General features: G+C 35.6%; 1 protein-coding gene across 1 annotated transcript; it reads left to right on the forward strand.

Moving 5' to 3' along the window:
- The first annotated feature begins 154 nt into the window (after positions 1 to 154).
- LOC125666595 (dynactin subunit 2-like) lies at positions 155 to 16,318 on the forward strand. Its single transcript, XM_048899790.2, has 12 exons — positions 155 to 297; positions 3,469 to 3,540; positions 3,655 to 3,748; positions 5,623 to 5,690; positions 6,869 to 7,128; positions 7,839 to 7,974; positions 10,339 to 10,404; positions 10,767 to 10,805; positions 12,077 to 12,226; positions 13,142 to 13,244; positions 14,170 to 14,261; positions 14,775 to 16,318. Exons 1-12 carry the CDS (start codon positions 262 to 264, stop codon positions 14,859 to 14,861), a joined length of 1,203 nt encoding a protein of 400 aa, XP_048755747.1. The 5' UTR covers positions 155 to 261; the 3' UTR covers positions 14,862 to 16,318.
- The last annotated feature ends 436 nt before the right edge of the window (positions 16,319 to 16,754 follow it).

Below are 16,754 nucleotides of genomic sequence, written 5' to 3' on the forward strand. Positions count from 1 at the left end.
ATCGTTTGCGGATATAAATGGAAAATGAGTTATAGATTTTATTTGAAATATCATTTATTATGTATATTCAAACGAAGTCTTGCATAATTAGTATCAATAATATTTAAAATAAAATGTTGATGCTTTAACTTGAACTATTCATAGAGAACTTCCTAAAATTCATATATAATTTTTGAACCAGTTTCCAAACGTACGCGTGACGTCGGTTTTGTATTGATCAAAAACTTCACACAGTGCAGACAGATCAGAGAGGAAAGCGAGATGGCAGACCCCAAATATGCAAATCTGCCAGGAATTGTAAGCAGTTTGGGAATCTAGTTAATGTGTTTGCCATTTCAATACTGTGCATGATTTATTACAACGGTTCACGCAGCACTGCAGCTTGTCATATTTCGAATTTTCTCTGTACAGTACGCTGTAGATGTAATTGGTGACTCAGCAGTCAAGAATGAATGAAATTTAATATGTTGTCACACTATGAAAAATCAAATATACAATTAGAACAAGTTCAGCTGTTATATTCTAATTTCTTGATGTTTTGCTAACTTGATTGATAAATTGTCAATTTAATGATCTAGAAGACTGGTATCAACAAATCGCCTTAATGAACCATTTCTCACCATTGAGAATAAGTATCTACCAACCTTCATAGTCCTAAGTCTAATCCGATAGCAGGAGCATTGATGGTCCCCCTGTATTCCGCTCTATTTGTGTAAAGTTGTGTTGTGGTTGATGGGTCTGGTTCAGTGTTCGAAATTAGCATCATTCCTGCGCCAATGTACGCATCGAAGGATTCGCTAATAGTACGACTGAATTGGTCCTTCTCATAATTTTGGGACGACGTAGTTGCCGTGAATAAAACTTTATAATGTGCGTTGGTTTATGTATTTAGATTAACTAGTTTATATCTATCCAGCATTTTGATTGGATTTGTTGAAATAAATGAATCATTGAGCATTTTTAAAAGAAGTTATGCATGAGATTGGTAAAACTAGTTAATTGTATCATGATAGAATCAATCATGCTTTTCATAGGTATCTAAACGGTATTTCAAATTAAAATCTAAATAAATTTTAAACTATTCATCAATGTTCATGACCATTTAAAACTCTGTTATGTCATATATAATGTTTGACTGTTTCATACTGCAAATGCTTGTGAGTTGTGACAGACACCCTTCGAGAAATGAACTTATTTTACCCAATCTGGTAGGTAAAACAATGTGGTGTTTTTCAAAAAAATTATGATGGGTAATTTTTGGGCCTACATTGCCTTGGAAGGACTCATGTAGACCCTTTTGCTGTGGGTCCTTTGGTCCCATTGGAAATAATTTTGAATTTCAAACACTGGTCTGGTTCATTTTCAAACTACTGTAACGTATTATAGCGGTCACCCAGCCCAGTGCTGATCACGCTCGCCGTCGCTTAACTTCTGTGATCAATCAAGAGAATTTACCACATCACTAGGAAAAGCTTACTCTCTAATGAGACAGTACAAGTTCCTTCTATACACCATGCTGCCACCATTTTGTAACATGTAGCAGTCACCCATCCAAGGGTGGTGGTCACCCTTGCTTAACTTACATGGTCATGAGAAAGATTCTATCACTAGTGTTGAATAATCGGAAAAATTTCATCGATAATCTGTCATAATCAAAAGAACTGTATCGATCAATGATCGATATAATCAGTATTTACTTGTAGTTAATAAATATTTATTATTTTTTGGGGTTATTTTTTTTAGTTTTATGCCCGCATATGTGCAACATACACACATCTAGATATTAGCCTATTAGGCCTAACGAGGAATGAAATGTGTTTTCTCTAGCCACAAATCCAGATTGGCTTTACTTTTAAGGAAAAAAAATCCAGACGTCTGACTTGGGTTTCCCTGGGTTAGGATATATATACGTATTAGATCAAGTTATCAACTAATCCGAGATTCCTCTGACTGTTAACCCCGCTTTTATATCAAGACGTGTGTGGGAGATTCAGAGTGGACTCCATATTAAAAATTGGAAATTCAGCTAATGTTGCTAATTTGCCTACCATTTACAACTTTAATTTGCGGATCTAGATAGGATTCAGTTATGGGATGAGTATTATTCTTCAAGTTAATCATGACTACTTTGATGCCGATTGGAATTTTGTGTATTTGTGTGCTGACGTCATGCACAAAGAAATCAAATGGCAAGGAGGCGCCCAAAGTCAAAGTGATGCTTCATTTATCAGTGTTAGAGCTTTTTACATGGCAATAGCATCGTATTAGTCATGCTCAACTTGTAGAATAATCATCCGATAACTGAATCCTCACGTCTTGGAAAGTAAACCCGCGAAATAAAGCTGTAAACGGTAGGCAAAGCAGCGACAATAGCTGGTGTCGCTGAATTCCCACTTTTCAATTTGGAGTTCACTCTGATTTTCTCCTCCCACCCCCTCCCCCTCCCCCTGCACATGTCATGATATAAAAGTGGGATTTACAGTCAGAAGAATCTCTGATTGGTTATCAACTAGTGTACTGGCGACAATCAATTATGAAAAATATAATCGGAATCGAAGAGCCAAAAACGATTGACAATCGATTGTCGGCGACAATCATATCATCACTATCTACCACCTCACTAGAAAAGCTAGCTATCTAGCGATGCATTACAAGTTCCCTCTATACCGACTGCTACAGTACATCGGGTGGTGTTCCTAATATTTATCCAGATAATTTTAAAAACTTTTGACACTAATCACATGCTCCTGTTAAGAAGTTTTTTCTTACAACAAGATGTACTCTGTGTTTCACAAGTTTTAGACGATGGTCTTTTGTAATTGCATAATCACAGATCAGAAACTTCTTACTCTCGTATCATGGACCCCTGTTATGATTTTATCTCAATCTGCAGTATCTTAGCATTGGTAGCTTTATCTTTTAAATCATGAATTCAATCAGGCTGTGATAACTGCTGCATGCTGGGAAGCATTTTTTTGTGGCTTGTCGTTGAACATTTTTTATAGAATCGATATCCTTTCTCTTGTAAGGTGATCCTGTACTGTTTTTGTATTCTGATTGTGTACTGACAAATGCTTCAAATAAAATACAAAGTGTATTGTAATCTAGATGAGTAAATAATCATCCGATTAATCTGACTTAAGGAAGTTAGCTCCTGAGCTTTTGAGCACAACTGCACAGGATGTTACAGTTAAGTATTTGCTGGTTCAAGACTGGTGCCATATTGATAAAAGATCTTCAGGAAATGACCACTAATCTGCTCTAGAAGCCAATCTCCAGCTTTGGATCCAAGACTATAAATCTTTGCTTTTAAGTAATTTTTTCAGACCTGTATTGTTTGATCCTTTGTTGAAGATGTACTTATTTAATTACACTAGACTCAAGGACAAAAAAAAGGATATTGCACTGAATTGATATCATGCCTAGTGTTACATGACCTTTGATCCTACTTATTCTTATTGCTTCTAGGATCATGATGCCCCTGATGTTTATGAAACAGAGGACTTGCCAGAAGATGACCAAGCTCTGCAAACACAAGAGGTACCGTGAAGTTTGATATGATTGGAATATCATTTTGAAGAAATTATTTGAAGACTGGCACATAAACATAGCAAAAATGTGTGGTTGATGAATTAAATCTTTCTATATTTATAGGATGAGGGAAATGAGAATGTAGAGAAACTAGAACTAGACACCAATGCAGCCATGGGCAGATTTAAAGGGTCACAAGTCAAAACAAATGGGCTAGGTAAGGTTTAGTGATAAGATTTTTGGAGACCTGTCAAATTTGTGTAATTTAAGAATATGCATTGGTTGTGTTTTGTTACTTAGGAGAATAATACACCTTAAAGGACACATCTCATGTTTTCAAAGTATACAATATTACATGCATTTTGTCTTCTTTATGCTTATAGTAATTAATTCTAATAGTTTGTTCGCCGAAATTTTGCGATAATTAACCACAATACAGACTTAAATCTAAGCCCCGATTTCAAAAAGTCAAGTTAATTAGGTAGGTAGTCACGTGGTACAGTGACGTCACATGCGCCCTTCGGATTGTGAAAGTACTGCGAGATATTATTAAAAACTCAACTTTTAGGGGCCTAATTCATTTACCATGGGCAACATTTAAATCGATGTTGATAAATTGTCCGAGTTTTATATGTGTTCGCCACCAGTGCACACATATAACGATGTAAATACCCAAATATAGCAAGTAAAACGTGTATGAAATCGGCAAAATTGTGAGTAAATAATGTTTATATGGGTCGCTGTCTACAAACTGTTTGGGGATGTTATTCCTTTATACATCTGTAATTGGCGCTGTTTTCTAAAATAAACAGTGCAATCATTATTTATTTTTGGATTAGACAAATTATGATACGTTAAATTGTTGACAACTAGGCCAAGCTATTGTCACGCGTGCATTTCGGAAAGAAAGAAAAAGACAACACACACACAAATCAATAAAAATATTCAAATTTAAAGTGGTAATCACATTATTTTATTTTGATAAAGCAATCTTATTACTATTTTTGAATTGTGATCTGCACGTCCTTAGAAGTACGAAGTGGGAGCACGGCGTTATAGCCTACTGACGCACTCAAGATGCTACAAGTTCAATAAAGAAATAATTTTATTATTCAATTTAAAGTTAGGAAATACAATATTCTATTATTTGTATAATTAAAAGTTCAATTATTTTGTATCTTTATTTTTTGTTGTTGTAAATCTTCCAGTTGGTAGAAGTTACATTGTATCGTCGATATATGTTGTTACAAGGTGAAGGTCAGTTGATCCGAGTGTGTATTGAATTTGAAGAGCAAAACAGAATGTATGCTATAGGCCTACCAGTGCTTATAGCTTCGATATATCCATTTTCTCGCAGTTTAACAGGGTCTCTGTCCAAGTGATGTTTGAAAAGGTGACTGGTTGTGTTTTTTAAGGTAAAGTTCTTGCTCCAACAAAAAAATTATCCACGTCTTTTTTCTCGTACCTTCCTTCGAAAAATTGAAAAACACTCAGTTTAAATCCTTTCTACCGACAACTAGTACACCCGAGCACGGCACAAAACATCTTAATGCATTATTATTTACAAGCCATTAACGTGCCAATTGGTTTTTTTGTCGATTAAATCTAATCTGTTTATGAAATGGCTAATAGATGTTTTCAAACCCGAGGGCGCATATGACGTCACACAAAATGGCGCGTAAACTAGCGAAAGAAAATATGCATATCGCAAGATTTGAATTTCATCGCTTTCAAACTTGAAAACTACGCAAAATATTTCATTTAAAACACATTTAAAGTAGTTTTAGGCATAAAAAGAGTTAATTTTGCTGAAAAAATGAAAAAGTTTAGAAACATGCGTTGTGTCCTTTAAGCTTTCTTTTGTTTCAGATTTCTCAGACAGAATACACCATAAGCATTCTTTTATTTCAGATTTCTCAGACAGAATAATACACCATAAGCATTCTTTTATTTCAGATTTCTCGGACAGAATAATACACCATAGGCATTCTTTTATTTCAGATTTCTCAGACAGAATAATACATCATAAGCATTCTTTTGTTTCAGATTTCTCAGACAGAATAATACACCATAAGTATTCTTTTGTTTCAGATTTCTCAGACAGAATAAGCGGTTCAAACAGAACTGGATATGATGTTGAAAAGACAGAGTATGAAATGGTTAGTTTCCCACTGGAAAACCAAATCATATATTACATGGACTCAGCAACATTTAAAGCAAATGTGTACATATATTACATGGACTCAGCAACATTTAAAGCAAATGTGTACATATATTACATGGACTCAGCAACATTTAAAGCAAATTTGTACATATATTACATGGACTCAGCAACATTTAAAGCAAATTTGTACATATATTACATGGACTCAGCAACATTAAAAAATATCAGTCAAATTTGTACATATATTACATGGACTCAGCAACATTTAAAGCAGATTTGTACATATATTACATGGACTCAGCAACATTGAGGAATAAAACACATGTAAATTTCTAAATTACAGAAAAAAAACAAGCCCTCCAAACATCTCTATACCCCTGATTATGTTATACATATCTTCATTATGTTATACATATCTTCATTATGTTATACATATCAAGGGTACCAAAAGGTTCATAGGTTCTGCAAAGAACATGAAATTGTAGGATTTTGGAATATTCAGTATACCTGTAGGTATATTGTGAAATATTCAGTATAGGTATATTTTGATAAAGGATACACATGGATAAGAAATAAAAGGATAAAAATTTGTAGGTTGCTGAACTTTGTTGTTTGTTCAATAACATTTACAATACAGTCACATAAACACGTACTATAACAAGTTCAGCAACCTACAATTTGTTATCCTTTGTGTAATGCACGCTAACACACACTAGTCATTATAACATGCATAATGACATATACATAATGTACACTGCCAATGATTTTTAGACCCATTTTATGTCTGAATATCAGTCCTTTCCCCTCCCAGAAATTACCAATTCTTTCCCTGTTTAATTTGCACTTTTCCCTATATAAATTAAAACTGATGAAAACATATCTGTTTAAAAAATAAGTTCAATCAGAATATTTTGCATATGACGTGACAAAGACGCATTAATTCTAGATGGTTTATATAAAATAATTGAAAATTTAAAGAGTTTAAAGAAAGTTAAATATTTAGAATAAAGGAAGAATGACTTCAATATGTGTTTGATTTCTTGTTTGATAAGCTATAAATTTAGCGTATTTACAATAATACTGGTTTTTCCCAATTTGACCAAAATGTCGACAATTTTTCCTTATTCGAAAGCCACAGGACCCTTTTGAAAAATCACTGTCTGCTTTATTCAGTTGGAGGATGGATCCAGTAAAATTGAGACTCCACAGCAGAAGTTTCAGAGACTTCAGCACGAGATTCGAGAACTTGGAGAGGAGGTCCATGCCATCCAGGAGAATGTCAAGAAAGACGTGACAGCAGACAAGACGTCCCCCGTAGACCTCAGTAAGCAGCTGCAGTATCTCCAGCACCAACTCAGTGACCTTCACTTGGAGAAACTTCTTGGACCAGAGGCCAAGGTCGATTTGTCAGACCCTCAAGGTCAATTGCAGAAGTAAGGTTTTATGATTTAGATTACCCATACTCTTACTTGTAATTTTCTAACTCACCATTTTGCATTATACCAAGTTTTGTTTTATTTATCTATTTTTGAAATCATTATTATTTTTGGTTTTCTTTCCAGATTCAAAATCTACACTTAATTTATTCAAGAAATGATAATTTCAGAAACTTTACTGGGCTATGAAGTGGTGTAGTCACATGATCAAATCCTGTGTTGTTTCTGAAGGGGGGGGGGGGGGGGGGGGGGGGGGCACTGAAAGCTTTGAACATTGAGGAATTTCACAGGACACCTACCCTATGTGTTTGATGTCTAGCTAATCGTGTTGTTTGAATGCATTGTAATTGCAAAAATGATGAGCAGCTAGTCTTTCTGTTTTTAGGTTAAAGTTACAGATAGATATTTGTTACATCCAGCAAGTACAGTTTTATCTTATCGATGTTCCTGCTCTGAATAGGTTTTTAATGTTACGACCTTTGATCTATTATAAATTGGAATGCAAGCTATTTTATTTTGGTATGTTTCTATAACTAAGGAATACTACCATGTATACATCAGTCAACTTAAATTACTGCCGAACTTCAACCATTTTTCATTTGTGCATGTTTTTCATGAATCTTATGTGGGGTTTTTTTTTTTACTGTAGGGGAAATACTAGTAAGTAAAACAATGTGACAAGTTTTAACAGAAAGCTTTATTTTTAGACGCCTTTTGACAGAACTTACTGCCTATAAACCAACAGATGGAAAACCTGCAGCGGCCCCTAAAACAGACAAAAGCTGTGTGACGTATGAGCTGTTCTACAGACCGGAACAAGCCCAGTTCAGCAGGAATGCTAGGGTAACAATCAACTTATACAAGTAACTACCCCCAGTAGTGTCAACAACAATCAACATCCAGACTTGTACAAATAACTACTAGGGGTGAAACGATGCATCGCGATGCGGCCGAATCGCGATGTAAAGGTCTCAATTCGATGTTCGATTTATTCCGGGTCTGTTTCGGTTCGATAGAGTTCTAGAATCATAGCAGACATTGTTTTTGATAACACAGTTTCTGATTGACCAGTGGAATTGAAAATTGCCCAATCAACGTACGAGTAAACTTTGCTGTACCAAAATGGACACAGTTGAGTTGAAAAATGCACCTCCAATGTATAAATCCTGGGTATGATGACAGTTCGGCTTTAGGACAAGTGATAAGAGGGTTACTTTATGTTAAACGCTTTTATATTATGTAGAATTTATCTGCAGAGGGCAATAAATACAATGAACATAAAAAAAAATCTAAGCATTATATAGAATTTGGAACATGCAATTGTATCGAATCGAAAATCATCGAATCGAGACTAAAGTATCAAAAATCGAATCGAATCGAGAAGGTCCTGTATCGTTTCACCCCTAATAACTACCCCCAGTAATGTCAACATCAATCAACATCCAGGCTTGTTGTACAAATAACTACCCCCAGTAATGTCAACAGCAATCAACATCCAGGCTTGTTGTACAAATAACTACCCCCAGTAGTGTCAACAGCAATCAACATCCAGGCTTGTTGTACAAATAACTACCCCCAGTAGTGTCAACAGCAATCAACATCCAGGCTTGTTGTACAAATAACTACCCCCAGTAATGTCAACAGCAATCAACATCCAGACTTGTACAAATAACTACCCCCAGTAATGTCAACAGCAATCAACATCCAGGCTTGTTGTACAAATAACTACCCCCAGTAATGTCAACAGCAATCAACATCCAGGCTTGTTGTACAAATAACTACCCCCAGTAGTGTCAACAGCAATCAACATCCAGGCTTGTTGTACAAATAACTACCCCCAGTAATGTCAACAGCAATCAACATCCAGGCTTGTTGTACAAATAACTACCCCCAGTAGTGTCAACAGCAATCAACATCCAGGCTTGTTGTACAAATAACTACCCCCAGTAGTGTCAACAGCAATCAACATCCAGGCTTGTTGTACAAATAACTACCCCCAGTAATGTCAACAGCAATCAACATCCAGACTTGTACAAATAACTACCCCCAGTAATGTCAACAGCAATCAACATCCAGGCTTGTTGTACAAATAACTACCCCCAGTAATGTCAACAGCAATCAACATCCAGGCTTGTTGTACAAATAACTACCCCCAGTAGTGTCAACAGCAATCAACATCCAGGCTTGTTGTACAAATAACTACCCCCAGTAATGTCAACAGCAATCAACATCCAGGCTTGTTGTACAAATAACTACCCCCCAGTAATGTCAACAACAATCAACATCCAGGCTTGTTGTACAAATAACTACCCCCCAGTAATATCAACAACAATCAACATCCAGGCTTGTTGTACAAATAACTACCCCCCCCCCCCACCCCCAGTAATGTCAACAGCAATCAACATCCAGACTTGTTAGCTCACCTGAGCTGAAAGCTCAAGTGAGCTATTCTGATCGCCTGTTGTCCGTCGTCTGTCTGTAAACTTTTTACATTTTCGATTTTCAGATTTCTCCCCATGTTTACACCCCGATATAATGCCATAGGCCACTGATTTTCACAAATGGACAAATATTATAGGGCTTACCCCCAATGATAATGCCAATTACACCCATCAGTAGTCACACCTGTACTTTGAGGACAGTGTGAAGTGTGGCAGTCTGGACAAGGTATTCATGTGGTCAGGTTAATTACTAATAGTTGCTGAATTAAACTCAAGATTATCTAAACGTTTATATACAGAATAGAGCCTACATAAATTTACAGAATGGAATTTCTTTTGAGTGCTCAGTGAATTGTCTGTAATGGTGAATTCGTTATATTGCCACCCCCGCTTTATTGTTGAAATTGGTCTTGAACAAAAGTTGGCAATATATTGAAGGAGCACTGTATTACATTTGATTATCCTAGTACATATTTCCTATACCTCTCATTGCTTGTCAGACCGCATTGTCTTTTAGTGTGACTTTGTGATGTCAATTTGATTGTTATTTTGGTCGTGTGATTTCGTGATGACATTTGTTGTGTAGGAAATGTTGTCCAATGACACACTCCAAATGTTTTTCATAGCAAAATCATATTGGAATGTGAAATGGTTTCAACCACGATCGGTTATAACCGGACATGACATGGATACTGAGACAACGCCTAAATCATGCATTCAAGAATTCTGTCCTTATTAAAAAGTATTGAATAAACTTTCTTTACAGCTGGCCAAACTAGAGGAAAGACTGGAGAGACTAGAAGCCGTGCTGGGTCAAGGTTCGGAGAGAGCGGTCAGTTACATACCAAATTCTTGTCAATCTCATATACAGTCTACCCCACTTATATTGAAGTCACTTATACTGAACTATCTGTTATATTGAAGTAAAAATTAATCCCCAGTAACGTTATTGATATAGGTCAACATTGATTGTATTGAACTTTTGATTTAACAATTCACGTTGGTCCCCTCAATGTCAATATATATTTAGAGTACTAGTCTATAGACCGAGTCATCTTCACTAGACAAAGGGTTCTCTCCTCTTCACATATTAAAATGAAGATGTGAGAGATGAAAGAAAGAAATTTTGTATACTAGTGAATATACATGTAATAAATCGTCTGAAAGTTAAGATATTGTCTCTTGATACTGCAGGGAATATTAACTTTGGACACAGACAGTAAAGGTTTAGTGGTAAGTCTTATTTTTATTACTGCTCCAATCAATTGTGCAGACCCTGAAGTGTGTTACTGCACCACTTACACGGAACGCTGAATGGTTTGCACAGAACGCTGAATGGTTTGCACAGAATGCTCAATGGTTTGCACAGAACGCTGAATGGTTTGCACAGAATGCTCAATGGTTTGCACAGAACGCTGAATGGTTTGCACAGAACGCTGAACGCTGAATGGTTTGCACAGAACGCTGAATGGTTTGCACAGAACGCTGAATGGTTTGCACAGAACGCTCAATGGTTTGCACAGAATGCTGAATGGTTTGCACAGAATGCTGAATGGTTTGCACGGAACGCTGAACGATTTGTATGGAACACTAGACGATTTGCACGGAATGCTGGACGATTTGCACGGAACGCTGAATGATTTGCACAATGCTTTGCACTATGCCCACTTTGTGAATGGTCTGTGCAAAATGATAGGCATGGCCTGCATGCTTTGATTTTTTGGCATTATTTAGCTCTTACTGAGAGTGATTTACACTTGAAATAATTTCAATATGATAATTAAATGATAATGATCTCGATATTTAAAAAAGTTTAAAATGACAAATCATTTCTATATATAATTTAGCTGCAGAACTGTAACTCAGAGATTTGTCCCAATATTTTCTTGAGAGCTACAGTTCTTCAGCTATATATAATTCGTATTGTGAAAAGAAAGAAATAAGCTATGGAGGATATTCAAATTGTTATTATTAAAAGTCCAACTTCAGAGTATTTTTAGAATAATTACTCGGAATTCCAATCAAAGTACACCTTTCTCAGATCCCATAGCGGAATGTCTTGCACGCTTTGTAACTTTATGGGGACATATAGCTTGAATGGTCTGCACGTTTCTATGGTCACAGTGTGATCTTCTATGGAACGGTTCTTGCATAAAACGGTTTGCACAGAAAGATGAACATTGTACATGGAATGGTGAACAGTTTGCACTGAACAGTGAGTGATTTGCTTGAAACAGGTTTGCACGATACGATGAAGTGTTTGCATGGAACGTTTTGGTGATGTAGTAGCACGTTTCAGGGTCTGTATATCCTAGACAGAAAATTGATACCTTCATTGGTGCATATTCAGTTTTTCCTGCACCACCTTAAAAAATACCCAACATTGTACAGAAGCATTATACTTCAGATTATAACAGAACAAAGTACCTATTTGATCTTTCTACAAGGATTGAGAAAAGCCAATAGCTGCTAGGGTATGTTATGTTGATGTTTTTTCTTTACAGGAATCGGTCGGTGTTCTGAATTCCAAACTTTCCCTCCTGGAGACGAGTAATCTTGATCAGGTGGACGTTCGACTAGCAAGTGTTCTTCAAAAACTGAATCAAATCGGGGAAAAGAAATCGGGTCAAGCTGACCTAGAGCGCCAAAACAAGGTATGAACAAATGAAAATATAAACTAAATTATCAAGAATCCTGATGTAGCTCGTTATTCTCAGTTTGATGATGTAGAACTGGAATTATGACATCACAAACGTAACATTTTGTGCTCTTTTCAGGATTTTGACATAACATGGCTATATTTTCATGCATTTTTTCTTCTACAAAACAATGATCATAGATCTGGACAAAATTTATGATATTTATACCATATGTTTTCTATCCAGTACACATAAAATGGGATAGAAACTGTGTTTTATTAATGGAAAAAAGCATTTTAACTAGATTTGTTTCGATTGGAGAAAATCGCATCACTTTAGAAAAATGATTGTAAATATCGGAGACAAATTATGTGAAACTGTCTAGAAAATGATCAATCTATTGAAATAAAGTAGGATTTAGTCTTGGAGATTCAAGCATGAAAATGTTGAGTTTTATGGGGGCTCAGAAATGCCATTATCATACATAGTTCCCCTTTAAATATTTAATATGCAATCTTCGCGAAAACTTTATGAACCCACTAGCCAGAAGGGCTAGTAGATTCACAAAATTCACTAGCCCAGAAAAAAATCTAATAGCCCAAGACAAAAAATAAATTGTCTCTATGCTACCGATTTTAATTTTTCAAAAGCATTAATGGTGTAAGTGTTTATTTTTACTTAGTCACTGTTATCATGTCATCGAGACACTCGTCGAAGTATTAAAATAGAGTCACTGACTGAAGCATTTTAAAGACTTTGATCTACGATGATTTCTAAAGACAATTTGTACCATACATAAGTCGTATATTTTACTAGCCCATCGGGCCAGTGTGTACTCGGATATCAGAGCTGTATATGATGTTGTTTACGGATATCAGAACTGTATGATATGTTGTCAGATATCAGAACTGTATATGATGTTGTTTTCAGATATCAGAACTGTTTGATATGGTGAAGAAATGGGACTCTGTCAGAGACACTTTACCTCATGTAGTGGATAGACTGGTTTCTCTTAAAGAACTTCATGAACAAGGTAAATTTTATTCATTATACATTGAACTTTTACACAAATATCTGGTCATCAAGCAATGGTAGTTTTCACCATTGGAGTGGCTGGCTATCAAACATTACTTGTTAAAGGAACAGAAAAAAAGAAGTGAAATTTTTGTACCCCACCGCAACGCGGAAGGGGACATAGACATAGAAATACCGGTGTCCGTGCGTGCGTCTGTCCGTCCCACTTCACTTTGTCGACGCAACTCCTCAGAAACTGCTCGACGGATTTTGTTCATATTTTGTAGGATTGTTAGTCACCATGTGCAGTTGATTACATGTATATTAGGCCACCATTTTGATTTGACAATTTTGACAGGAGTTATGGGACTTTGTGAATTTGTACATGCTACACTTTAGGAACACTGCTCAACAGATTTTGTTCAAATTTTGTGGGATTGTTAGCCACCATATATAGTTGATCATATTGTACTGTCATTTTGATTCGACAAATTTTGCAGGTGTTGTGGATCTTTTGTGCTTCAACTTTTTTTGCGGCGGTGGGGGACATGGCTATGTGTAGCAATCTTGTACTTTATAAAGTGGCTCACTACACAAGAGTTTCTCAATGAAATGATTAGATAATGAAAGATATGACATGTTATAAGTACATACATGTTTGTCAAAAAGCCAGAAAATATGCAATTTAGGATTTTGAAATAAAAAAAAATTCCAAAATTTAATTCATTACCGGACTTGTGTATGTTAAATGCACATGGTTGCTATGAAAACAGCCTATGGAAAGCACATGTGCCTCTAGGTTTTTGGTCACAGGTGACAAGTGTGAAAATAGAATGGACATGCTGACCAATTATCAGTCTACCAGATTTTCGTTGTGCAAAATATTTGTACATGCATTTTATTAGTCAAGGCCTTTTGTTAAATGTGTCTCGTTTAATTACCAGCCTTGCAGTTCAGTCAGCTGTTGTCGCACCTTGACACCGCACAACAGGAGATCAGTGCCACTCTGGGTGCCCACGGTGACATGATGAAACAGGTATTTACTAAGTAATCAGACAGATAATCGCCTTATGGTGACATGATGAAACAGGTATTTACTAAGTAATCGGACAGATAATCGCCTTATGCATATTTGGACATTGTAACATTTCATACTCTTCATAGAAATATTTTTTAGAAGACTTAGTGCTAGTTCATTACTTCATAGAAAATATCAAGTTTAAAGCAAAATGAGATGTGATAAACACTAGAAATTGTTTAATTTTGTTTAGAATTAACATGTAAATTGAAAAATCTGCTTTAAACAAAACTATAACAAGTCTATTTAACCTATGTAAACAAAAACATGACGAGCCTTGTTTACATAACAAAGAATTTTGAGCTCCGCATCTCTCAAGTAACTCTACAACTGACATTCAAATTTTTGCTGACCGTAAGAAGTAACTTAGTTAAGCATTGTAAACATAAGAAGTGGAAAAATAAAATTTTCAGCTCACATTGTGTCCATGTCCTTTTAAAATACTTTATCAATAAATCATTTTAATTTCAGCTCCAAGTGATGTTCAACGACAACAGTAACACCATTAAAGGGAATTGTGACAGTTTAGATCAGCGAATTAAAGCTCTGGGGAAGTGACATCTCCCCCTACTTCTGTAACAAGCTACATTGTATGTTAACCTATGGTGTCATGGTTCCTGTTCCTCCAGCATCGAACGGATCTGAAGTTATTATGGTTGTTTAATCATGGAGATCACCTTTTTTTTTTTAATTTGCTTTGAACTACTTGTTATAATTTCAAAATGCACCAGTTAGTGTAGTGAATTTATTTGTGAAATGTCTATCTTGCTTACAAGATCAAACCATGCATGTAAATATATAAGTGCATTCAATGTATTAATTGACTTAAAATTCTACATGTGTGGATATAGGTAATATTGTACCAGATAGTGAAGTTTTAGTTTAAGGATGGGTAACACCCCCTCCCCCCACAAAAAAACCCCCAAAACAAAACAACAACAACCCCAAAGCAAACGGTTATGGATTGGAAGTGGAGAATATATTACAATGATGACTTTGCTAGAAAATAATGTGCAAAAAAATTAAAACCTTTCTTGCATACTACTATGAATTAGAAGCCTGTGTGTTACCCCACTAAGCTAACTGGTTATACAATATGATAAATACCTTTATAATCTATAAATTAGAAGCCTGTATGTTACCACACTAAGCTAACTGGTTATACAATATGATTTAATGAGACAAATTACTGATATATGGTTCTAAAGGAAGTCAGCCATTATGAGGATGTGCTATTCCTCCTTAATGTTTGTGCTTGACAGGTGCACTGTATATGTATAATGTGTGTGCTTGACAGATGCACTGTATATGTATAATGTGTGTGCTTGACAGATACACTGTATATGTATAATGTGTGTGCTTGACAGGTGCACTGTTTATGTTTAATGATTGCTGTACATCAACTAAAAACTATCACAAGGCTTCACATCCTAATTTTTTCCACATTGTTTTCAAGGATATTTGATAAATTAACCGTATGAAATTGATGATTTTATCTGTGTAATAAGAAAGATTTGTTCAGCTGTTCACCAGAATGTAAACAATGTCACTGCGCTGTTATTTTTCATTTCGTTGTTTGCTAGCTATGATGTTTGTAATTATATCTGTATTATGTGAGATTTTTGTAGATAACCTAAGAACTGTCACACATAACTATACATCGTGTACAAACTTCACTAGGACTTATTTATAGTACACGTATTGAGAACTGTCACACATAACTATACATCGTGTACAAACTTCACTAGGACTTATTTATAGTACACGTATTGAGAACTGTCACACATAACTATACATCGTGTACAAACTTCACTAGGACTTATTTATAGTACATATATTGAGATGGTACATATAAATGAAGACTGGTCCATTATTATGTGCAATATATTTTTAAATTTCGTTGCTGGGTATTTTCAGTGATATGTTATTTAGTGTATGTCATTACGAAAAGAAAAAAAAAATGTATGATTTACTGGTATTATTGGATTTTTGCCCAATAAATCGGACCAGCCAGAGTTTTATAGTCTTTCTACAGATCATAGGAAATATGCAATACGAAAGTTGTAATAAGCTGCATGAAAAAATAGTACAAATCCTGAGAAGACTGAGGCCCCGTGTCACAGCAGGTGTGGCATGATAAAAATCCCTCCCTGCTCAATGGCCATAAGCGCGGAGCATAGGCTTAAATTTCGCAGCCTTTCACCGGCAATGATGACATCACCATATGAGTGAAAAATTCTCCTAGTGGGACGTTAAACAGTATACAATCAATCAATCTCTATAGCTCATGATCTCCACAGTTAGTTAACTGGTAACTTACCAGGACGGAAGCTTAAATCGCAATGATTGTATGGTGAACATTTGTCGAGTATCATTACAGTGTCATGAATCAAATAATGTACATGACGAACATTACCGGTAGTGTATATCTGGCAAAGTTTGATGTTGACA

Source organism: Ostrea edulis, chromosome 10 (genome assembly GCF_947568905.1).
Source record: "Ostrea edulis chromosome 10, xbOstEdul1.1, whole genome shotgun sequence".
Taxonomy (NCBI): domain Eukaryota; kingdom Metazoa; phylum Mollusca; class Bivalvia; order Ostreida; family Ostreidae; genus Ostrea; species Ostrea edulis.